A 23,459-nucleotide genomic window follows, 5' to 3' on the forward strand; every position below is an offset into this window, starting at 1 on the left:
AAATAAACCATTGGGCTTATGCAGCATGAACTTCCTCAACTAATGTTAATAATAATAATAATAATAATTTAATACTTCTATTGCGCAGATTAACAAATAATTTGATCAAATGCGCATTACAATATGAATTAATCTAAAATAAGAATGAGATAATATAATAATATAATAGCAGACATAAATATGGCTACTAATACTAAAAAATACCTAATATAAAGACTAATATAATACATGCATTAGCAATACAATTGTATTAAAATAATAAGAGCAAAACAAAAGCAAAAGATTGAAAGAACGACACGTGGCGAGATAGTTAAGTATGTAAAATGCGAGTTTGTTAACGGCGACAAAAGCCTTTTTATGAACCGAATGGTGAAGAAATACAAGCGACAGAAGTTGGACTTCTGGCCTTGATGTTCTTCTTTGCGTTCCTACGGGTTTCCTATAGTGGTGGTGGTTGCCCCATAGCTCCTTACTCCGCCCTGCATGGGTTGTCGCGGGAAAAGAGAGCGTCCCTCTGTTTTCCCGCCATAACCCATTCAAGGCGGAGGAAATGTTCTGGTGTTTTCTATGCGAATAGTACGTTCGCACAGCACTAGTTTTGGCTTCTTGACTTTTCTAAGTACATTAATTTTCCTACGGCGTTAACTTTTGACTTTTCTGTGTTTTCTGAGTACGTAATTTAATTAAGCCAATTTACAAGCTGTTCTTGGCTTTACAAAAATACCAGGTGACCTTTTTTTCGCATTTTTAACGATATAAACGATAGGAATTAGTTTTCCAGTGTTACGAAATTCTGAACTGAGATTTTGCCGAAGAAACTTCAGATTTCCTATACAACTAAACTCTGACAGATATCAAGTGAACTACAACGTTATTGCAAAGAGACATTTAGCATATAAAAATTCCCAGGACCCACCCTCCACAAAATACTTAAAAGAATATCAGTTAAAGAAAAAAGTTGGAAGGCTTCCTTCGAATTGAAACAAAGGATCGATGTATCATCGACCAACAGTGCACTGATTTTAGCTCGTTTTCAGTTGTTTTGGCTCAGACTTGCCGGATTTTTTGTATATTTCCTTCAACACCTTCAAGAAACGTTGCCCCAATATTTTTTCCGTTTTTTTGCGCTTCGTTTTGGGATAATTATAAAACCTTGGCCGTGACAATGGGTTTTTACTTCAAACGAAGCGCAAGCTAAGATAAAAATCCCTGGGCGACCCTTTTTGAAGGAATTGAATACCATATGGAAATTTGAGCCAAAACAACAAATAAGCAAGCAAAACTGATAGACTGCCTCATTTTTGCATTGTTATTTTGTTAACTGTATTTTTTGTTCTTTCTAACCACATTCTTTCACGCATGTATTTGTAGTTTGTATTAAATTATTCTATCAGATTTTTTTGCGCATAATTTCGCGGCTTTGTTTGGATGACCGTTACGTTTTCGAAATTAGTTTGGTTCAACCTTCATTCACCTCAGATCAGATCGCCGATCGCTCTCGTGTACTGGGAACTCACACAACGTGTGTAAGTGTCTTGCTTTCTCAAGTTTTAGTTTCCATTTTGTCGGAAACGTTTTTCCACAACCTGCAAACCAGGCTCCATTTTCGTTTCGCTTGGTAAAACCTTAGCGAGCGACTGAACCATATGTCGTGATTAACCCCTAATATCAAAGGACAAATTCTCCTATCTTGTCCCCCTACTTTTCTTGTAAAAGTTACTTGGGAGAAGTTATTAAAATATCAAGAACAATCATCTTGGGTGATCACATCCTTAATTCTCATGACCTCAGGGTTTGAATAAGCATTATATTACGAGGAGAAATTTGATGCTGATCACTATCAGTGCTTAAAGGGTTAAATGTTTTTTGTCCCAATACTATAGGTCTGTTATGCCGCACTGACCCCTTCAACTTTTTTGACATTTATTTTTATTTTAATCCAGGAGAGAGGACAATGGGAAACGAAACATTTTATGGGCATGCATGGTCTAAGCTGAATGTACTGTTACCTCTTTGGTGTAGCAGAAACTGTGAACTTTCAACTTCCAAGGAGATAAAGTAAGTAAAATCTTTATTTACTAATGGGTGCAATTTTTAATAGAATAAACAATGAAAGTGAACATGTTAATTACTTATTGGCTAATTGCGATGTTCCCATGCGGCAAAATATTGTTTTAATTCTATCACTTTCTTGTTTTTTTTATAGCCCATAGATCTTTTAAGCTTACACTGATATATTTTTATTTCTTAGCACGTGATTGTAATAATTTTGTATATAGTTTTTTTTTTATCAGAGATATCCTGAATGTCATATAATAAAATTATCTTATTATATAAACACCAATGAAATACCAGGTGAGCTTTTGCGCGCCAACATGATATCTTCACACGTGAAAATAACATGTTATCTTCACATGTAAAAAAGATCGCCGCTGCTATGGTTACATAATAAATCGCGCCTTTTGCAATTAAAATTATTGGTATTTCATTGGTGTTTATAAGATAAACAGAACATTTCATGGCTGCTTGGAGATACAAAATTTCTCTTCCAGTGCTATCGCTCCCCAGTCAAGATATAATCTTAGGTCCAGGAATGCAACTCTGTTGGTACCAGGCAAAGCTCTCAAACAAGCAACAAGCTCTCAAAACATACTTCTTTAAGATAGCTTTAAATTGATTTACTTATACATTTTTATGAAAGCTTTTAACCAATTTATTAAGTTTATCTTATTGCTGTTATGTGCATATGAAAATATTTCTATTGTATATGCGCAATATAAGTTTTATATTTATTTATTATTTTATTATTGAAAAATATTTTACTCATTCGCTGCGCTCACTCATGAAATATTTTTCAACACTTGAAGAGAAATTTCGTATCTCCGCGTGGTCATGTAATATCTTCTATTTATCTTTTCTTATCTTACAATAAAAATATATCATAACCTGGGTCTTTATAAACACAATTTATACAAACTGAAATAAAAGTTTGGACCTAGGACGACAAATATGAATGATCAAAATACGACTGTAGCAGATGTCCACAAGTTGAGCTCAGGAATCTTTTACAGTTTTCTTGAGAGAACCGCAATTTTTTAAAAATGGCCGCCAATTAAATTAAAGGGAGCAGGGAGGCTGTAAATGAGACTTAATGATACTAGATATGGCAAGGGAGATAACTTGAGAATGATGTATTATTCAGTAAATGACACAGGCATACTCAGAAAAAAAAACAGAGTCCTCCTATCAGGAGTCGAACCTAAGACCTTCCGATTACTGGTTCGGATACTCTACCACTGAGCTAATTTTGCTTAATTTGCTTGACGTGACAAACTGTATACATAAAGCAATACTATTTTTGAGGCCTTTGTGCTTGGTGTTATATCAAGAGATTATGTTGTGGGCCATAACAATTATTGTAATTATTTTGATCCTGTTGCAATTGACAAATACATAATATAAACAAGAGCAAGACTGATTTTGATTTCATGGCAAGGAAATATATTTTTCCAACATTTCAAATGGTGTGGCCTTTCTTCTTCAGGGTATTATTGAAACGGACCCTATGGCAAAAAGATATTACAATTTAAAACACTTGCAATGAGATAACAGAATAACTTAGGTTAAAGTTACAAAAACATGATCTGATGCAATGTACCAATAGACATGGGCAAAATAGTTTAAGTTACAAGAAAGCGAAAACAAAAACCTGGCAATGAGAAATTTGAGAAGGTAACAAAACATTGGAGGATGAAAGACAAGAAAAATATTCATGTTTAATTTTTATCTCTCCTATTTATACCTAGAGTTTAACTTTTCTTGACGCACTATGCCCCTCTAGCTCTGGGAACACTGTTTGAAGAACTAACCAAAAGAAGTTGAAAGTAGCAAATCACTCCACATGAGAAGCAAAGGAGAATGGGGGCGGGGAGGGTGGGGGTCATTTTGAATGTGCAGTAGAAGTCTTTGACTGAGAGGTTGATAAGAACTCTGCAGGATATCACTTGTCCAATCCAACAAGCTTCAAGCTAACCTCCCAAAGTTTCTTTGCAGCATCATCATCCTGAGCGCCCTTGGATGGCTCTACAATATGGCAATCTCTCAGATATTTCCCACTGACACCTTCCATCTCTTCCGAGACTGCACAATGAATAGTGGTCTGGGCACCCTGCAGAGGGGTCTTAACAAAATACCAAACGAGAGGGTAAAAAATTATATTGGAGAAAACAGTGTGTCGCCCTAATTCAGTGGAGACTGCTCCCGGATGGACTGCATTCACAGTCACATGAGTGCCTTCCAGGTGTTTACTCAGCTCCCGAGTGAATAACACGTTTGCAAGCTTGCTGTGAAAATAGGCCCCCCAACTGCTGTAACTTTTCTCATGGTGAATGTCATCAAATTTTATCTTTCCACCTCCAAATCTGTGACCTGAAGACGAAACGTTTATGACGCGGCTTGGCTGAGAACGCTTTATCCGGTCAAGGAGTAGCAAGGTTAGAAGAAAATGGCCGAGATGATTCACACCAAACTGCATTTCAAATCCATCTTCGGTCTTCTGATAAGGACAGGCCATCACTCCAGCGTTGTTGATCAGGATGTCAAGGCGAGGCTCACTGTTCAGGATTTTGTCTGCAAATGAGCGGACTGACTCCAAAGAGGCCAGGTCTAGCTTCTCAAGGAAGACGTTTTGGTTTCCACTGCGTTCTTGAATTTCCTTCATCGCTTCCTTTCCCTTTTCGAGGTTTCTGCACCCAATTATCACTCTCGCTCCGCGCGCAGCTAAATCCACTGCGGTTTCTTTGCCGATGCCAGCATTTGCGCCGGTTATCACAACTGTTTTGCCTTTCAGGCTTCTCTTGCTCTGGCAGCTTGGCCCTTGAAAGTATCTTCTACCAGCATAAAGGACTGCGATCGCCGTTATAACGATTGCAACTACAAAGGCAGCCATCTTGTTTGCACCTGTCACGGATGGTCACGGAATAATAAGAGACTCGTACCCAGTTCACTACGTTCCTTCATGCCTTTGGTAATCATATCAATCATATCATCAAAATTTATTTTTCCATCCGATTCCCTTTGTGCTAACTACGGAAGCACGCCTTTATGATGCTCTTTTCGTTCGTTCGCTAATTTCTGTAGCCCACGAGAAGTCCCTTAAAGTAAAGGTGATGTTACACCTGACGATTTTTATTGCAACACAGCATGCGGACAACATTTAAGGTAATATTTTGTTGTGGTATTAAGGCTTTGCGTTTGCATGTTTGGATGAAAAACTTCATTTATGTTGGCACAACAAATTTCTTCGTTTTTCAAGGCAACGTCAGAAAACAAGGGAGTGCGCACGAAAATTGCCTCTTGCGTGGAGACACCAGACCACAGGCTTATAAGATAGGTAATACTTTATTGAACACTTCCCAGAGGGGCTTTTCGGTGATCAATACATCATGTTTAAAATGAAAAATAAGGTAAATTAACATATATATACATATAAGAACGATACATAAAAGGGTAGTAAATTACTAATCGAAAGTCTATAAATACCTAAGTGTCCCGTAATATATGCTTAAGTTTACGCTTAAAAACCTCATGATTTTTACTAAGTTTAAGATCTTTATCTAAGCTGTTCCATAAACTGACAGCTCTGTACTGGAAGGACTGCTGACCGGTAGCTGTTCTGAATAAAGGGATATTTAACTGTTGTGAATTTCGTGTCACGCGACCGGAAGCTTGGCCCCTGGTAACTAGCTCCAGGATCTAAGGTAGTCAGGGGCGCAACCCGTCATACATTTGAAAGTAAAAATAGCGTCTCTTAGGTTAAGTTGCGCAGTCAAAAATGTCTTACATAAGATGGATAACTACAACATAGCAAAGCGATAATTGACTGATATTTGAGTTTCATGTTTTTTTCAAAAGCATCTTCTATCCAAAAGCTTTTACAGTCGAACCTGTATATAACGGCCACCCTCGGGACTTGAGTAACTGGCCGCTTAATACAGGTGGCCGCTTAATACAAGATCATTAAAAATACTCACTGGGCGTGGTCTAATGCAATTTTAATAGCGTATCATACAAAAACACTTCATGCAAGGAAACAATAGGACAATCAACACTCTTTCAAGTGATCAATACTTAAAACAAAGTTCAGTGCCAACTTGTAACTTAACGGTATAATATGCGTAACATTGCGTAAAAGTACTACCGGTATACAATAAATTGTCCTCTACTCTCCTACGGTATACAATGCTCTATTTCTATGACTTACAGTTCACAACAAAATATCTCATTCCATCATTTCACAGACCTTCCTTAAAAGGTGCCACCTCTTCTGCCTTTGTTACTGCAATGATTGTGAATGTGCAGCGGCTGATGAGAACTGTGCAGAATATCATTTGTCCAATCCAACAAGCTTCAAGCTAACCTCCCAAAGTTTCTTTGCGGCATCATCATCCTGAGCGCCCTTGGATGGCTCTACAATATGGCAATCTCTCAGATATCTGCCACTGACACCTTCCATCTCTTCGGAGACTGCACAATGAATAGTGGTCTGGGCACCCTGCAGAGCGGTCTTAACAAAATACCAAATGAGAGGGTAGAAAATTATACTGGAGATAATAGAGTGTCGCCCTAATTCAGTGGAGACTGCTCCCGGATGGACTGCATTCACAGTCACATGAGTGCCTTCCAGGCGTTTGCACAGCTCCCGAGTAAATAGCACGTTTGCAAGCTTGCTCTCAAAATAGGCCCCCCAACTGCTGTAACTTTTCTCATGGTGAATGTCATCGAACTTTATCTTTCCACTTCCCATTCTGTGACCTGAAGAGGAAACGTTTATGATGCAGCTCGGCTGAGAACGCTTTATCCGGTCAAGGAGTAACAAGGTTAGAAGAAAATGGCCGAGATGATTCACACCAAAGTGTATTTCAAATCCATCTTCGGTCTTCTGATACGGACAAGGTCCTACTCCTGCGTTGTTGATCAGGATGTCAAGGCGCGACTCACTGTTCAGGATTTTGTCTGCAAATGAGCGGACTGACTCCAAAGAGGCCAGGTCTAGCTTCTCAAGGAAGACGTTTTGGTTTCCGCTGCGTTCTTGAATTTCCTTCATCGCTTCCTTTCCCTTTTCGAGATTTCTGCACCCAATTATCACTCTCGCTCCGCGCGCAGCTAAATCCACTGCGGTTTCTTTGCCGATGCCAGTATTTGCGCCGGTTATCACAACTGTTTTGCCTTTCAGGCTTCTCTTGCTCTGGCATCTTGGCCCCTGAAAGTATCTTCTACCAGCATAAAGGACTGCGATCGCCGTTATAACAATTGCAACTACAAAGCCAGCCATCTTGTTTGCATTGAGAAGCACGTCGCATAGGTTGGGAAAAGATAACATCGGCCTAAGGGAGGTGACGTCATCGGGTTATTCTTCTGAGCAGCCTTCGTGGCTGCTCCGAAGAATAACCTGATGACGTCACCTCCCTTAGGCCGATGTTATCTTTTCTCACGGGCCGCAACCCGTCACGGAAGATCGTCACGGAATAATTAGACTCGTACCCAGTCCACTACGTTCCTAGCATGTTATCGGTATTAAACGACAGTAACTATTTCATCAAAATCTATTTTTCCATCCAATTGAATTCCCATTCTGCGAGCTAAAGAAGCGCGCCTTCAGTATGCTCTTTTCGTTTGTTCACTTATTTATGTAGCCTACGAGTAGTCGCTTAGACCTAGTTTATACGTCGTTCAGACGAATTTAATTGAGTTTATTATATATTTAACTATAAAAGTTAACGTTAAAAGAGAACGACGTTTCGACCGTCCGACGGTCATTTTCAAGTTCAAAATGAGAAGTAAAATATGTGCTTATATACAATTGTGAAAAAACTAATGAGATGCTGACTTAAAAAGCTCTAAGATATTCACATCTAAACAATATCAAAAATAATAGCGTGAATGATAAATACAAAGGAACGCTAAAAACGATAAAAGGTAATTAAAAGGTATTTAAAAGTGAAATAATTAAACAAATAACTTCGCGCGGATCGAGTCGCATTGTTTGTTCAGTTTCGGCTCTAGGTCGCGAATAAACAACATCTCGAAGATCAAGCAGTCGAGTTTGCTCTGACACTTTCTCAGGATTCTGAAGTTGCTTTTAATGGTCTCTGGATCCTGTCCATGCTCGTCCTTTACATGATTGCCAATTGCAGATCGTTTGTGTTCCTCCACACGTTGATGCAAGTGTCGACTCGTGAAGCCAACATAGTCTGCATCGCACAGACCACATTTGAAATAATAAACAACGTTTTGTTGATTCACAATGGGACGTTTATGTTCCTTTGGTTTGATTTTGCTCTTAATCTTCCGACTTGTGTAGACAGAATGGACATCAGCATCGATCTTTCGGCTGAGATCACTAAGTTGGTGTCTCACCGCGTTCGCCGATTTCTGGTCTTTGAAAGGTAGGACGATTCTGACGAGAGCTCGTTCGTCGGATACCCGTTGTTCAGGACATGCATTCTCAGTAACTTTCGTTTCAATAAAATGTGTGATGGTGTTCTCTACGACGGTTTCAGGATAATGCAAGCGAGAAAAAATCCCTTTAAGACGTTCACATTCCTGATGGAAAAAATGCCAATTCGAAGAGAGTTTGAACGCCCGGTTTAACATTGTTTTCAGCAGAGAATGTTTGTATTTCATGTCAACATGGCCTTGGTAGTGCAGTAAAAGCCCAGTATCGGTTGGTTTCCTGTAGACCTTCGTGTCTAGTCGGGGGCCATTTCTGATAATCACCATTCCAAGAAAGGGAAGTTTGCCGTTGTCTTCGAGTTCCATTGTGAAACTGACTGAGGGGTGGATTTCATTCAGTGTCGACAAGAATTCAGAGGATGATGAAACATCGGGCATTTTGCTGAGAGTGTCATCGACATAGCGTTTATAGAAAGCGGGCATCTTGTTTTGGTTTGTCAATTGTTCTTCGATATTGCACATAAATGCATTTGCCATGAGTGGCCCAAGTGGAGAGCCCATAGCAACTCCGTCCACTTGTTCGTACAGATTTCCTTCAAATTGAAAAAGCTGATTCTTTGTAGCAACCTCTAACAACTCTATAAGGTTGGTTTTTGTGATGTTAAGGTCGTATTGCTTGTTGAACCAATCGTCTTTAAAAGCTTTCTCCGCTAGGATTTCAATTGTTTCATCCACTGGCACGTTTGTGAAAAGAGATGAAACATCGTGTGACACTAAAATATCGTGTTCGTCGATTTTCATCCCATGTAGATCATCAGCAAACGAGAAGATGTCATTAACGGTATGGTCATTGACGGACAAAGGTTTTAACTTTTGATCCAGCCACTTAGCAAGTTTATAGTTGTAGGTTCCTGTCGCTGACAGGATTGGACGCACCGCTAGTTTCTTCTTATGGGTCTTCGGTAATCCATACAGGTGTGCGAGCCTAGAGCCCTTTTGGATCAGTGAGTCGGCAACGGGTTTGGGTAGAATTCTTTTCACGATGGAGGACAGTTCCTTCTCCTTTTGAAGCAATGGGTGGTAATGCTTTGGAGGCCTTCCCTTTGTTTTTGGTCTTTCAAGGCTGATGGGTATAAATTTTGATTCGTCACTGATTGATGATTCCTTCAGTAGGCTAACATACTCTGATTTGTCCATGACCACGACCCCCGAGCCCTTATCTGGGCGTGTGATTACGATGTCGTCTCTCTTCTTCAGCTGACCTATCGCTCTTAGCATTGATTTTGGTGGTGTCGGGCCTTTCCTCTTGATGTAATTAAGGGCAATAGAACGTAGCGTTGCAGCTGCTAACTCTTTGTTATCATCGCTTAATTTTGGTTCTAGTTTCCAGTAGGCTTTTTCAAAGGTTGCCTGTATTTCCATTGGCGAAACCGGTTGTGGAAGAGCGAAGTCCAGGCCACGGCATAAGGCAAGCTTCTGGAAGAAGGAGAGCTTATATGAAGATAGATTCTTGATATGCTCGTCGATGTCAGTGTTGTTGCTGAGAAGCCTCGAGATCTTTTTTGTGTGACCGTTCATCAACAGAAGGTATTGTTCTTTGCGGAGAGCGACGATCGTTCTCAGAATGCAGGCGAAACGAAGAGGAGGACATTTTCCACGGATCTCATCATGAATCTCATTGATTTCTTCCCTGAGTTCGGTCAGGCGTCTTGTTTTTTGGCGTAGTTCCTCCTTGACGACATTCTCCTCAAACGTCCTCGCTGATCGTGTCCACTTTTTGGATTTCGTCTGATCAACTTTTGCGAAGGTTGGCGTCAGTTCGAGATTTTGACAAAGTTTCAAGAATTCAATAGCAGTTTCATCATCCTCTGAATTCTTGTCGACACTGAATGAAATCCACCCCTCAGTCAGTTTCACAATGGAACTCGAAGACAACGGCAAACTTCCCTTTCTTGGAATGGTGATTATCAGAAATGGCCCCCGACTAGACACGAAGGTCTACAGGAAACCAACCGATACTGGGCTTTTACTGCACTACCAAGGCCATGTTGACATGAAATACAAACATTCTCTGCTGAAAACAATGTTAAACCGGGCGTTCAAACTCTCTTCGAATTGGCATTTTTTCCATCAGGAATGTGAACGTCTTAAAGGGATTTTTTCTCGCTTGCATTATCCTGAAACCGTCGTAGAGAACACCATCACACATTTTATTGAAACGAAAGTTACTGAGAATGCATGTCCTGAACAACGGGTATCCGACGAACGAGCTCTCGTCAGAATCGTCCTACCTTTCAAAGACCAGAAATCGGCGAACGCGGTGAGACACCAACTTAGTGATCTCAGCCGAAAGATCGATGCTGATGTCCATTCTGTCTACACAAGTCGGAAGATTAAGAGCAAAATCAAACCAAAGGAACATAAACGTCCCATTGTGAATCAACAAAACGTTGTTTATTATTTCAAATGTGGTCTGTGCGATGCAGACTATGTTGGCTTCACGAGTCGACACTTGCATCAACGTGTGGAGGAACACAAACGATCTGCAATTGGCAATCATGTAAAGGACGAGCATGGACAGGATCCAGAGACCATTAAAAGCAACTTCAGAATCCTGAGAAAGTGTCAGAGCAAACTCGACTGCTTGATCTTCGAGATGTTGTTTATTCGCGACCTAGAGCCGAAACTGAACAAACAATGCGACTCGATCCGCGCGAAGTTATTTGTTTAATTATTTCACTTTTAAATACCTTTTAATTACCTTTTATCGTTTTTAGCGTTCCTTTGTATTTATCATTCACGCTATTATTTTTGATATTGTTTAGATGTGAATATCTTAGAGCTTTTTAAGTCAGCATCTCATTAGTTTTTTCACAATTGTATATAAGCACATATTTTACTTCTCATTTTGAACTTGAAAATGACCGTCGGACGGTCGAAACGTCGTTCTCTTTTAACGTTAACTTTTATAGTTAAATCAATTTCGAAAAACTTGTTGATTCGTATTTATTGTATATTGCAATAAAATGTGGACTTTGAAGTTCAAGATTTGACCAACCAATATATTTTTAATTCTGTCAATCAGCGCAGCAGACTTCTTAGAAAAAAGGAAATTTGGCTCAGCAGGGTCAAAAGGTCATGTTGAAGTGCTGTGATTGGTTGATTTTAACCCATTTTGTTGGTATCTGTAGTTTTTAGAAATGTCAGATGTTGCTATAATTATGACTGACAGCAGTAAAACATGCAGATCATTACTTGAGCTTTGAAGTTCAGAGTTCACATGTGTGTCAAACTGTAGTTACAAAGAGAAAAATGTTACAGTTTGAAAGTGCAAGTTGACAAAAGGCATGAGCAATTCTATTCTCTTTGGTTACGCTCAGCCGAATAGAAAACATTTCTATTATAAGTTATACGCAAAGAACACAACAGTATGTGGAGGGAGCCGCCAGCGATCAAATTTATTACAACAGTTACAGTACAGTGATATATGCATTTAGTTACGGCGAAATATGTGCATGGTTACAGACTGTGATATACGTGTATAGTTTATAACAACAGTTAAAGTACAGAGATGTGTGTGAAAGTTAAATATAAGTGACAACGTAAATAGAGGCATCGAAAAATGAGGCAAACAAAAGCATGTAGAAATTTCAACCACACCAAACCAAAGTAAAAAAGAGACTGTACGTAAAACTATGTACTATCTCAGCAAATAAACAAGGTAAAATAGCCTCAAACTGGTCGGCGTCAAGTGGTGTGATATTCACAAGGAGTGGTTTGTAAAGAGGCTACATAACCCAGTGGGAATACATAACGATACAGGCTAATAAACAACTAAAAGAAATACATAATAGTTAACGTTACAACGTAGAAAACGATAACAAAACAAGGTAATAGTGAAACCACTGAGAAACCAACATCATATTGTTTTTTTAAGTTTCTTTATTATTATTAAGATGAAAGACAGGGAAAATGTTCATGTCTTATCTCTCCTATTCGTACCTTTTTTTTTTATACAACTTTTATTTTTTAAACACTTACAAAAAAAAAATAACAATAAAATAAAAAAAATTACAGTAGCCCCTCTAGCTACAATGCCCCTCTAGCTCTGGGAACACTGTTTGAAAAAGTAACCAAAAGGAGAAAAAGTAGCAAATCACTCCACATGAGAAGCAAAGGAAAATGGGGGTGGGGTGGGTGGGGGTCATTGGTAATGTGCAGTGGTAGTCTTTGACTGAGTGGCTGAGGGGTGGGGGGTGAGGGGTGAGGGGTCAGGGTGGGGGGTGAGTTTAACAGACGTGGATCTAGACTCTCATATACTCTCATAGACTCTCCTATATGTTGACATTTGCAACCATGTTACTCTCCAAAGTCTCACGACGTTACGGCCGTACCACGTAACTCAATTTACATACATCGTGTATGTCAATACTTTGACATTTGCAACCATGTTACTCTGCCAAAGTCCCACGAAGTTACGGCTAAATCTTCAGATGATAGGCCACCCTCTTATTTTTTCAAGTAAATAACTAGAGACTCATGCCTTAATTTTCTTGAGGGGGGTACAAGTCAAGATGTAATCCTTGCAGGTTATTTTCACGGTATCATATTGGTGCGAGCGAAAACTGAAAAAAAAAATACATAAAAATAGAAATGTCATCGTAATTGCATGCAGCAAAGGACGGAAATTTCCCCCTGTGCATCCTCGTTCAGTATAGTTCCGCTTGTAAGCACCAACATGACTACAGTGAATACCACCACTAACATGAGATTCGTTGGCTTGTGTACATTATTAAATGAATTTTTCGCGACACGTGAATTTCAAGATTTTGAAGTGTACATCGCAGCACTTTGACTTTTTCTAAAGGCTTGCACGGCAAGTCACTTAATTTAATTTTCGTGACTGAATTTTCCCGTTTTCACAAAATATGCAAAATTAGAAAGTGTCGCAAAAAATTTATAAGTTTGTTTTTCGAATTGAATTGATAACTTTATCGTCAGCTGTATTTGTTTGTGCCACTGAAGTCCCAGTACACGTTACTTCAGCTTATTTACGCACGTCCGTTAAAAATTTTAAGGACCAATCGTATCAGCGGCCAACCTCAAGCTTTACTCAGTTGGACAATTCGACCATTAAAATGCCTTAATCGGCAACGGCAAATACACTAGAGCTTATTGTCGTGAGAGTTATCTCTCAAATATAAGTAATACCTGCATATTATAGTTACTAAAAACATGTTTGTTGTTTATTTTTATGTTCCGTTTTCTATTAATGGAACTCTGATTACAAGGAAGGGAAAAACGGAAATCTGAAATTGAAAGAAATTATAAACTGAAGGCAGTGAACTTTTTTCTCTCTTTTTTCTCCGATCCTAGAGAGAATTAGAAATGAAGATTCGAAATGTAGCATGCTCAAATCCCAAAAACAAACGAGAAAAGGGAAAAATATTTTTTCCCTGCCCACCAAAAAAAAAAAAAGGGGGGGGGGGGGGGTGAAGGAAGGAAACTGCTCGCTAGTTAAAGTAACGATTCAACAAAACCAGATTCCGGTTTTTCACAAGTCACTTTGGCAAATTCATAAAAGTTAATCCAGATTATTTACAGTTACAGTTGTGTTGCAGTTTTAAGATTCCGAATTAATGTGAGAGTAGAGGGTTCATATCTCAAGAGCAGAACGTTTGTTTGTGTAATGACAATAACGACATTTGTAATTGTATCATGACAATAACGACATAATTTTTAGTAGTATTGACGCTTGCACTTAGTATCATTGACAAACCAGCCTAACAACCGGTTTTTCGAAGGCCATATGGTAAATGATTAACCAGGGAAAGTTAATCTAGTTTATTTGTATATATAAAGTTACAGTTTTGTTACAATTTGAAGAATCAAAACCAACGTGACGTCAGTTGTATGATTTAGTCGATCCAAGATCAAAGATCTTACGAGTCTCAAACAAAAAAGCAATACAATAAATGATAGCCACAGTTTGGATTACTTTTATGTGTTTGTGGAACTCAATAATGTTAAGGTGGATCGCAGATCCCCACAGCTCGCGCCACGAACAAATTAAACGTACCCTCACCCCCGAACTCGTGATTTCGTGTGAGATTGCAGGATGTTCGGTTATCACGTATATGAGAGTCTAGATCCACGTCTGTAAAACTCACCCCCACCCCCATTCCTCACCCCTCACCCCCCAGCCCTCACCCCCCCAGCCCTCACCCCCCAGCCCTAACCCCCCACCCCCACCCCTGCGGTAAAACAATGGAAACTGTTACGGAACAGCCAATCAAAAAATTTGAATTTTTTTTGGTTTCCAGAGTCTCTCCTGGCGCCCACCCACTGACCAAATAGCCTGAGGACTCTGGGTATAAGATGGCCTTTGTTACTGCAATCATTGTGAATGTGCAGCGGTTGGTGAGAACTGTGCAGAATATCATTTGTCCAATCCAACCAGTTTCATGCTAACCTCCCAAAGTTTCTTTGCGGCATCATCATCCTGAGCACCCTTGGATGGCTCTGCAATATGGCAATCTTTCAGATATTTGCCACTGACACCTTCCATCTCTTCCGAGACTGCACAATGAATAGTGGTCTGGGCACCCTGCAGAGGGGTCTTAGCAAAATACAAAAAGAGAGGGTAGAAAAATTTCCTGGAGACAATAGAGTGTCGCCCTATTTCAGTGACGACTACTCCTGGATGGACTGCATTCACAGTCACATGAGTGCCTTCCAGGCGTTTACTCAGCTCCCGAGTGAATAACAGGTTTGCAAGCTTGCTGTGAAAATAGGCCCCCCAACTGCTGTAACTTTTCTCATGGTGAATGTCATCAAACTTTATCTTTCCACTTACAAATCTGTGACCGTTAGCGGTGACATTTATGACGCGGCTCGGCTGACAACGTTTTATCCGGTCAAGGAGTAGCAAGGTTAGAAGAAAATGGCCGAGATGATTCACACCAAAGTGTATTTCAAATCCATCTTCGGTCTTCTGATACGGACAAGCCCCTACTCCTGCGTTGTTGATCAGGATGTCAAGGCGCGACTCACTGTTTAGGATTTTGTCTGCAAATGAGCGGACTGACTCCAAAGAGGCCAGGTCTAGCTTCTCAAGGAAGACGTTTTGGTTTCCACTGCGTTCTTGAATTTCCTTCATCGCTTCCTTTCCCTTTTCGAGGTTTCTGCACCCAATTATCACTCTCGCTCCGCGCGCAGCTAAATCCACCGCGGTTTCTTTGCCGATGCCAGTATTTGCGCCAGTTATCACAACTGTTTTGCCTTTCAGGCTTCTCTTGCTCTGGCATCTTGGCCCTTGAAAGTACCCTTTACCGGCATAAAGGACTGCAATCGCCGTTATAGCGATTGCAACTACAAAAGCAGCCATCCTGTTTGCATCGAGAAGCACGTCACGGAAGATCGTCACGGAATAGTAACAGACTCGCACCCAGGTCACTACGTTCCTAGCATTTTACAGTAACTATATCATCAAAACTTATTTTTCCATGCAATTCCCATTCCGCGAGCTAAATAAGCACGCCTTCATTATGCTCTTTTCGTTCGCTCAGTTATTAATGTAACCTACGAGTAGTCGCTTGTTTTTCTCTGGGATAGAAAAGGTGATGTTACATGCTCGGGGGGGGGAGGACTCTCATCAGAAAGGGGCGGGGATGCTCGTCGTCTCTCTTAGGGGCGTAAATTTCGGATTTTGGTCTCACTTAGGGTGTTATGGGCAAAACGCCATTATTTAATTTTAGCCATGAAGGTCTCCTTAAGGGTTGCATGCAGAAAGTCACTGTATTTTTTATTTGTCTGTGTTTGAAAATGGTTTCCTTCAGAGGTCAAAAAAGCTTGGGCCACGCATAGATTGGTCTCTTTTAGGGGCTTAATTCAAAATTTCCGATGATCGTCCCCGCCCCTTTCATATGGGAGTCTCCCCCCCCCCCCCCCCCCCCCCGTCAGGGTTACACGAGACAACTTTAAAGGCAATGTAGTGAGGACAACATTAATATTTTGTTGGGGGAACTTATTGTGTGGTTCAAAAAGTTGCAATGCGTTGCAGCCAAACACACAGGCCCACACTAAAATAGTCTCCTTCGAGGAAGGGACTCCTCCATGGGCCAACAATAGTGTTAACAGTTTTTATGAGACCAGCCCTATTTTGCATAAGAGATAAGGAAAGTAATGGCTTCAGTGTTCTGAGGGCACCTAACTCCCTGTTCCCTCTCCTTCCACAACAGGTTCCACCGCTTCTGCCTTTGGTACTACAACATATTGTACAGTTTTTCAGGGATGTGGCTGGTATTTGAGAAAGCAGTTCGAATTGGAATCTGGTCTTTGGTTCAATGAACTATTGCAGGTACTAAAAGCATGATCCCCTGGGAGGTGTGGGGGAAGGGTGCCCCCCAAAATATTTTTTTCAATTGAGTTTACTGCATCTTTCAATAAAATGTGGACTCTGAAGTTCAAGATTAAACCAAGCGATATATTTTTTCTGTCAATCAGCGAAGCCGACCTCTTAGAAAAAAGGAAATTTGGCTCAGCAGGGTCAAAAGGTCGTGTTGAAGTGCTGTGATTGGTTGATTTTAACCCATTTTGTTGGTATCTGTAGCTTTTAGAATCGCAGATGTTGTTATTATGACTGACAGCAGTAAAACATGCAGATCATTACTTGAGCTTTGAAGTTCAGAGTTCACATGGGCGACAAACTGTAGTTACAAAGAGAAAAATGTTACAGTTTGAAAGTGCAAGTTGACAAAAGGCATGAGCAGTTCTATTCTCTTTGGCTACGCTCAGCTGAATAGAAAACTTTCTATTATAAGTTTTACGCAAACAACACAACAGTATGTGGAGGGAGCCACCAGCAATCAAATTTATTACAACAGTTACAGTATAGTGATGTATGCGTTTAGTTACAGCGAAATATGTGCATGGTTACAGACTGTGATATACGCGTATAGTTTATAACAACAGTTAAAGTACAGAGATATGTGTGAAAGTTAAATATAAGCGACAACGTAAGTAGAGGCATCGAAAAACAAAGCAAACAAAAGCATGTAGAAATTTCAACCACACCAAACCAAAGTAAAAAAGAGACTGTACGTAAAACTATGTGCTATCTTAGCAAATAAACAAGGAAAAATAGCTTTGAGTAAACTGGTCGGCGTCACGTGGTGTGATATTCACAAGGGGTGGTTTGTAAAGAGGCTACATAGCCCAGTGGGAATACATAACAATACAGGCTAATAAACAACTAAAAGAAATACATAATAGTTAACGTCACAACGTAGAAAACGATAACAAAACAAGGTAATAGTGAAACCACTGAGAAACCAACATCATATTGTTTTTTTAAGTTTCTTTATTATTATTATTAAGATGAAAGACAGCGAAAATGTTCATGTCTCGTCTCTCCTATTCGTACCTTTTTTTTTTATACAACTTTTATTTTTTAAAACACTTACAAAAAAAAAATAATAATAAAATAAAAAAAATTACAGTAGCCCCTCTAGCTACAATGCCCCTCTAGCTCTGGGAACACTGTTTGAAAAACTAACCAAAAGGAGAAAAAGTAGCAAATCATTCCACATGAGAAGCAAAGGAGAATGGGGGTGGGGTGGGTGGGGTCATTGTGAATGTGAAGTGGTAGTCTTTGACTGAGTGGTGGATAAGGACTCTGCAGGATATCACTTGTCCAATCCAACCAGTTTAATGCTAACCTCCCACAGTTTCTTTGCGGCATCATCATCTTGAGCACCCTTGGATGGCTCTACAATATGGCAATCTTTCAGATATTTGCCACTGACACCTTCCATCTCTTCGGAGACTGCACAATGAATAGTGGTTTGGGCACCCTGCAGAGGGGTCTTAACAAAATACCAAAAGACAATGAAAATTATATTGGAGACAAGAGAGTGTCGCCCTAATTCAGTGGAGATTACTCCCGGATGGACTGCATTCACAGTCACATGAGTGCCTTCCAGGCGTTTGCACAGCTCCCGAGTGAATAACACGTTTGCAAGCTTGCTGTCATTATAGGCCTCCCATCTGTTGTAACTTTTCTCATGATGAATGTCATCGAACTTTATCTTTCCACTTCCCAATCTGTGACCGTCAGAGGAAACGTTAATGACGCGGCTTGGTTGAGAACGCTTTAACCGGTCAAGAAGTAACAAGGTTAGAAGAAAATGGCCGAGAGGATTCACACCAAACTGCATTTCAAATCCATTTTCGGTCTTCTGATAAGGAGCGGCCATCACTCCAGCGTTGTTGATCAGGATGTCAAGGCGAGGCTCACTGTTCAGGATTTTGTCCGCAAATGAGCGGACTGACTCCAAAGAGGCCAGGTCTAGCTTCTCAAGGAAGACGTTTTGGTTTCCACCGCGTTCTTGAATTTCCTTCATCGCTTCCTTTCCCTTTTCGAGATTTCTGCAGCCAATTATCACTCTCGCTCCGCGCGCAGCTAAATCCACCGCGGTTTCTTTGCCGATGCCAGTATTTGCGCCGGTTATCACAACTGTTTTGCCTTTCAGGCTTCTCTTGCTCTGACATTTTGGCCCTTTAAAGTATCTTCTACCGGCATAAAGGACTGCGATCGCCGTTGTAACGACTGCAACTACAAAAACAGCCATCTCTGTTGCACCGATCGAGAAGTTTGTGCAGTGTCACGCAATTATATCGGTACTTGTACCCAGTCCACTACGTCCCTAACATGATATTGGTCGTTTATCTGATCAAGTGCGATAAAATTAAGAGTGAAATGAAGAATTCCTAAGAGACATGAATGGACATGAATATATGTGATGATAATAAAGTATTCACACACAAAGTCATGTAAAGAGTTTGGCACGAATAGAGTCTTTCTGAGTATTTAACTCAGGGTTCAATTCCTTAATGAATAACAGATAGATAGATACTTTATTAGAATGTACACGGTAGCCATTGGCTAAATTACGTACAATAACTGTAAATACTAAGGGAGAAAAAAAGCTTTAAAATGCTAGAGATACTAAAAATATTCTATAAGATATACAATCTAATATACATTCTTATTGTTGTTAATTAAATTACACCGAAACATCTCGAAGATAAGGCAATCGAACTTTGATCTACATTTCTTTAGAACGGAGAATTGCTTGTTGAGTGAAATACTCAGAAAGACTCTATTCGCGCCAAACTCTTTACGTGTTTCTGCGTGTGAATACTTTATTATCATCACATATATTCGTGTCTCTTAGGAATTCTTTTACATTTATATTCGTTCTCATTTCACTCATTGTTGACTTGATAATGACGTTGAGCGAACGTCGAAACGTCGTCTCTTTTTAAACTTTTAACCAAGATGGTTTTAATTTTTTCAAACTTTTTCACTTTATCGCAACTTTTTATAGTTAAATTACTCAACAACTCTCGTCTTCTACGAATTCCAATTCCGCGAGCTAAAGAATCACGCCTTTATGGTACTCTTTCGCTCGTTGAATAGCTTACGAGAAGTCCCTTATTATTCTCTGGGATAGTAAAGGTGATGTTACGATTTTTAACTCTACGAAGCACGATCTCACTTGCGCCGCGCGAGCGAAATTTGTCTCTCGTCAGGAGACTCAAGCCCGCAGGCTTGCTTACTAACCCAGTCAAAAATGTCGTACGTCTTATATACATAACACGGATAACTACAACAGCAAGGCTACAATTGACTGACTAAATTTCCTCATGTTTTATTCATAAGCATTTTCTATCCAAAATCTTCTATTTCTTTGTACTTCATAGACGAAGGGACCCCTCCATGGGTCATCAACAGTGCTAGTTTCCTTGTTATAAATAAGTCTATCAAAACAGAAACTTGGGGGAGGAGTGAGTGTGGTGGGTGTTGGAAACAGCATGGTGGGTTTGATAAGCCGTATGTCATGGCGTTTTGTCTGCATCTGCGCGTCCGCTGCCATGACAAGAATATCAGTATTTCCACCAAACGAGCAGATCCGTACAAGATTTTTACAGTTTCTCAGCAAGTTAACAAAACCATTGGTGATGGGTTCACACTCACAGTCTCGATAACCAGACAGTTGCAATGCCTCTAGTTTGTGGCAGTATGATGCCAGGTAGTTGAGAATCATTTCTAACCCGAACCTGTTTGGAGGGATAGCTGCGGGGCCAGGCTGCCCATTGTAAGGAGGATCGTCCATACCCTGAGGGTAGGCAGAGATGCCAAACCTCTTTAGCTCTGTTAAACACCGCAAACACTTTTCCAAACATGACGCTGTTTTTAAGGTTATTCCCAAGAGGAAACATGAAATGTTTGGACAATTCTGCGCAATTTTACAAATCAATCTTTCGTTGGTTAAAGAGGTTACAAAACCGTCATCCAGGTTGAGAACTTGAAGGGATTTAAAACGCACCATCTCTGATAGAATCCTATATGTGACCGCCGAATTTTCACTGCAGTTGCTTAAATTAATATACTTGCAGTCAGCAAGGTTTGAAAATACGACGCTAAGACCACGGGAAGAGAGAAAATAACAACAAGAAAAGTCGACTTCTTCCAGGGAGGAATTTGTCCAATCACTTAACAGCAAGCTATCGTCCGTTACCCTAGTGTACGCTAGAGACAGCGTTTTTAACATTTTACAACTGCGCAAAAGAATTGGTAAATTATATCCTCTGATTTTGAAACATTTCGTGAGAAGAAGCGATTCCAAATTGGGACAACTATCAGCCATTATTTCCAAGTCTTTATCGGTCACTTCGACGCAACGGCACAAATCCAGTAATCGAATTTTACTCAGCTTTCGTAGAATCTTTCCATTCCAGTTGGACCCAATTGTTTCGTCCATAGCTAGGATTTCAAGATTCGGGGTGCAGCGAAGCAGACGAAGAACAAACGCCGCATTCCCTCGCAACAAGCGCGCATCCAGCGTTGTTAAATTTTTCATACCTCGTAGTCGAAATCGTCTCTTCTGACGCGCGAAGTAGCACTTCTGAAGAGTGAGCTCTTTGAGCTTTGTACATATTCCAGATAAAGTGACCATAAACTCTGGAGTCAGGCTGCACTTACTTAAGTTCATTCGAGTAAGTAGTGAACACGATCTTTTGATGATTATCTGTTTGATTTGTTTTTCATCCTTGCACTCCAGGTCAATGTGCCTCCATAGCGATCCATCGCAGCTTACTCTAAGCCATCTTTTGTTAACCTGCGCAGCTGCGCCAAGTTCGTGGTGAGGCAAAAAAGTAAAAATATGAAGAAGGACGCTGTCTGGGATATGGTGAAAGTTTGGTTCTTCGTTCATTTTTTGACGTCCCAGCCTTATGGCGAGGACCAATGTTTTTCATTAAAATCAACGTCATAAAAGCTCTCATTTGCGCGTGTTTACTACGTACTTTTACTTTGCGCGCGCGCCGTCCCGTCATGTCCATTGGAAACCATAAGCCAACTTCGTCCCCAGGAAAATCCGTGTTGTGTTTCAGCCAGTGCTCGTGGGAGCTGGTGATTTTGAGAATTCGTAATATACCCGTAGAGGTCGTAGAGGTGAAGAGATGAAAATGAATATATGAAACTGGGGATGATCTCTCATTTATTAATTCTTTTTCCGTAGTTCAAATGTAATGATTTTTTTATACGGTATTCATTTCCATATTACGACTTTCTTTACTAGTAAGATCTTTGGAATCAACTTACGAAGAGAAATTTGGGAATGTGATAGCCTTTATTTTAAAACGATGAGTTTATTTTAAAACGATGTCTGTTATACACACTACTTCCCTTCTCTAAAAAATGTCCTAAAAATAATAAATTAAAAATAAATTAACTTGCCTACTAAAAGTTGTATACAGCTATTTCAATAAACGTCGGATCAAAGCATAAAGCTATAAGACAAGACCTCAAGATTCTGTGGATTTTTTTTTTATGAATTAGTTCATCAAAATCAGCTATGCCTTGTCCGTCCATGGGGAGCCATTTGGACGAAAGAAATGTTAGGATATCAAATGGATGAGGTGGCAGCCTCTTTGAAGATGTCTTCAAGCTTTAAGCTTTGATCCGACAACGTTATTTGAAATAGCAGTATTTAAAAGTAATTATCAATAACAATCCCAGTATGTTTACCAGTCCAACCCTCTGCAAACTTTGCTAGGAAGTTTAAGAAGCTACTACTACTAACAATAGGATTTAATGAGAAAAACAAAACAAAACAAAACAAAAAAAAAAAAAAGAGCAACAGGATTTAATGGCAAAAACAAAGGCCCTGCACGTGCGTTTTAAATTTTAATACATTTCTTCGCCGTCCTCGGCCAAACAAAAACGTGAAATGACCATATCCAAGGGTTTGCAGAGGACGTGAGCACATGACGTTAAATTTTTCATTCTCTGTCTCAACTTGAACGCCGCGCCCACCTGTTCTGTTACTGGATAGTTCAGCCACATTGTACAAGTTGAACGAATTGGAATAAGCGCAAAGTAGTACAAGTAACGCGAACCTATATTTTCAAGCGACGTTTTCGTTGGCGTCGCCGCCCCTTAAAAGTCAACTAGGATTTGGTCATTCTCTTCGTTCGTAATAAACCTGTCAAGGATTTAATATACGAGAGTGAACATCTAAAGCAACAAATATTAATTTTCAACTGTAGATTGAAGATTTAAATTCAGTTATGAGATGGCCACTCTAGCTTAAGTACTCTAGGTGTGGGCCAAAAGGAGTGCTCAGTAATAAGTATTTTGCAAAAAAAAAAAAAAAATAAATAAATAAATAAAATAAAAAAATAAATAAAAAGAAAAATGGGAGTTTAAGTGTTTTAAAGCAGCTTTTGTTCACATGTGCCTTGTTGTGTATAAATGGCTGATTTGTTGTTACTTTTTTGTTCAAAGGCTAACTCCAACTTTTGAGTATTGTTAAACTGTCCGGGCACAATCGACTCTTAGTCTGATCTAGTATTACAGTTCTGTAAGCCATTTCACACAAAAGACAAAACAGCCCACAACACAAAAGAGAAAACGGCTTACAACACAATGCAGTTTG

The 23,459-nt window shown here is 39.8% G+C and overlaps 4 protein-coding genes and 3 pseudogenes across 6 annotated transcripts; 1 reads left to right on the forward strand and 6 right to left on the reverse strand.

Annotated features, from left to right (window-relative positions):
- Window positions 1-2,054: 2,054 nt before the first annotated feature.
- LOC146452796 (retinol dehydrogenase 11 pseudogene) lies at window positions 2,055-4,988 on the reverse strand (annotated as a pseudogene). Its single transcript, XR_014859648.1, has one exon. The product of XR_014859648.1 is annotated as a retinol dehydrogenase 11 pseudogene (transcript).
- A 1,048-nt stretch (window positions 4,989-6,036) lies between these two features.
- LOC146452797 (retinol dehydrogenase 12 pseudogene) lies at window positions 6,037-7,352 on the reverse strand (annotated as a pseudogene). Its single transcript, XR_014859649.1, has one exon. The product of XR_014859649.1 is annotated as a retinol dehydrogenase 12 pseudogene (transcript).
- Window positions 7,353-7,798: 446 nt separating this feature from the next.
- LOC146452798 (uncharacterized) lies at window positions 7,799-10,309 on the reverse strand. Its single transcript, XM_085097337.1, has one exon. It carries the CDS (start codon window positions 10,030-10,032, stop codon window positions 8,008-8,010), a length of 2,025 nt encoding a protein of 674 aa, XP_084953463.1. The 5' UTR covers window positions 10,033-10,309; the 3' UTR covers window positions 7,799-8,007.
- A 17-nt stretch (window positions 10,310-10,326) lies between these two features.
- LOC146452799 (uncharacterized) lies at window positions 10,327-11,466 on the forward strand. Its single transcript, XM_085097338.1, has one exon. It carries the CDS (start codon window positions 10,373-10,375, stop codon window positions 11,183-11,185), a length of 813 nt encoding a protein of 270 aa, XP_084953464.1. The 5' UTR covers window positions 10,327-10,372; the 3' UTR covers window positions 11,186-11,466.
- A 3,251-nt stretch (window positions 11,467-14,717) lies between these two features.
- Window positions 14,718-15,912, reverse strand: LOC146452800 (retinol dehydrogenase 11 pseudogene; annotated as a pseudogene).
- A 1,390-nt stretch (window positions 15,913-17,302) lies between these two features.
- LOC146452801 (retinol dehydrogenase 12-like) lies at window positions 17,303-19,208 on the reverse strand. Its single transcript, XM_085097417.1, has one exon. The coding sequence runs from the start codon at window positions 19,083-19,085 to the stop codon at window positions 18,141-18,143; it is 945 nt and encodes a 314-aa protein (XP_084953543.1). The 5' UTR covers window positions 19,086-19,208; the 3' UTR covers window positions 17,303-18,140.
- A 941-nt stretch (window positions 19,209-20,149) lies between these two features.
- On the reverse strand, window positions 20,150-21,799 carry LOC146452802 (F-box and leucine-rich repeat protein 13-like). Its single transcript, XM_085097470.1, has one exon. The coding sequence runs from the start codon at window positions 21,732-21,734 to the stop codon at window positions 20,169-20,171; it is 1,566 nt and encodes a 521-aa protein (XP_084953596.1). The 5' UTR covers window positions 21,735-21,799; the 3' UTR covers window positions 20,150-20,168.
- Window positions 21,800-23,459: the final 1,660 nt, after the last annotated feature.

Source organism: Pavona decussata, unplaced genomic scaffold (assembly GCF_977016875.1).
Source record: "Pavona decussata unplaced genomic scaffold, jaPavDecu1.1 SCAFFOLD_366, whole genome shotgun sequence".
Classification (NCBI taxonomy): Eukaryota; Metazoa; Cnidaria; class Anthozoa; order Scleractinia; family Agariciidae; genus Pavona; species Pavona decussata.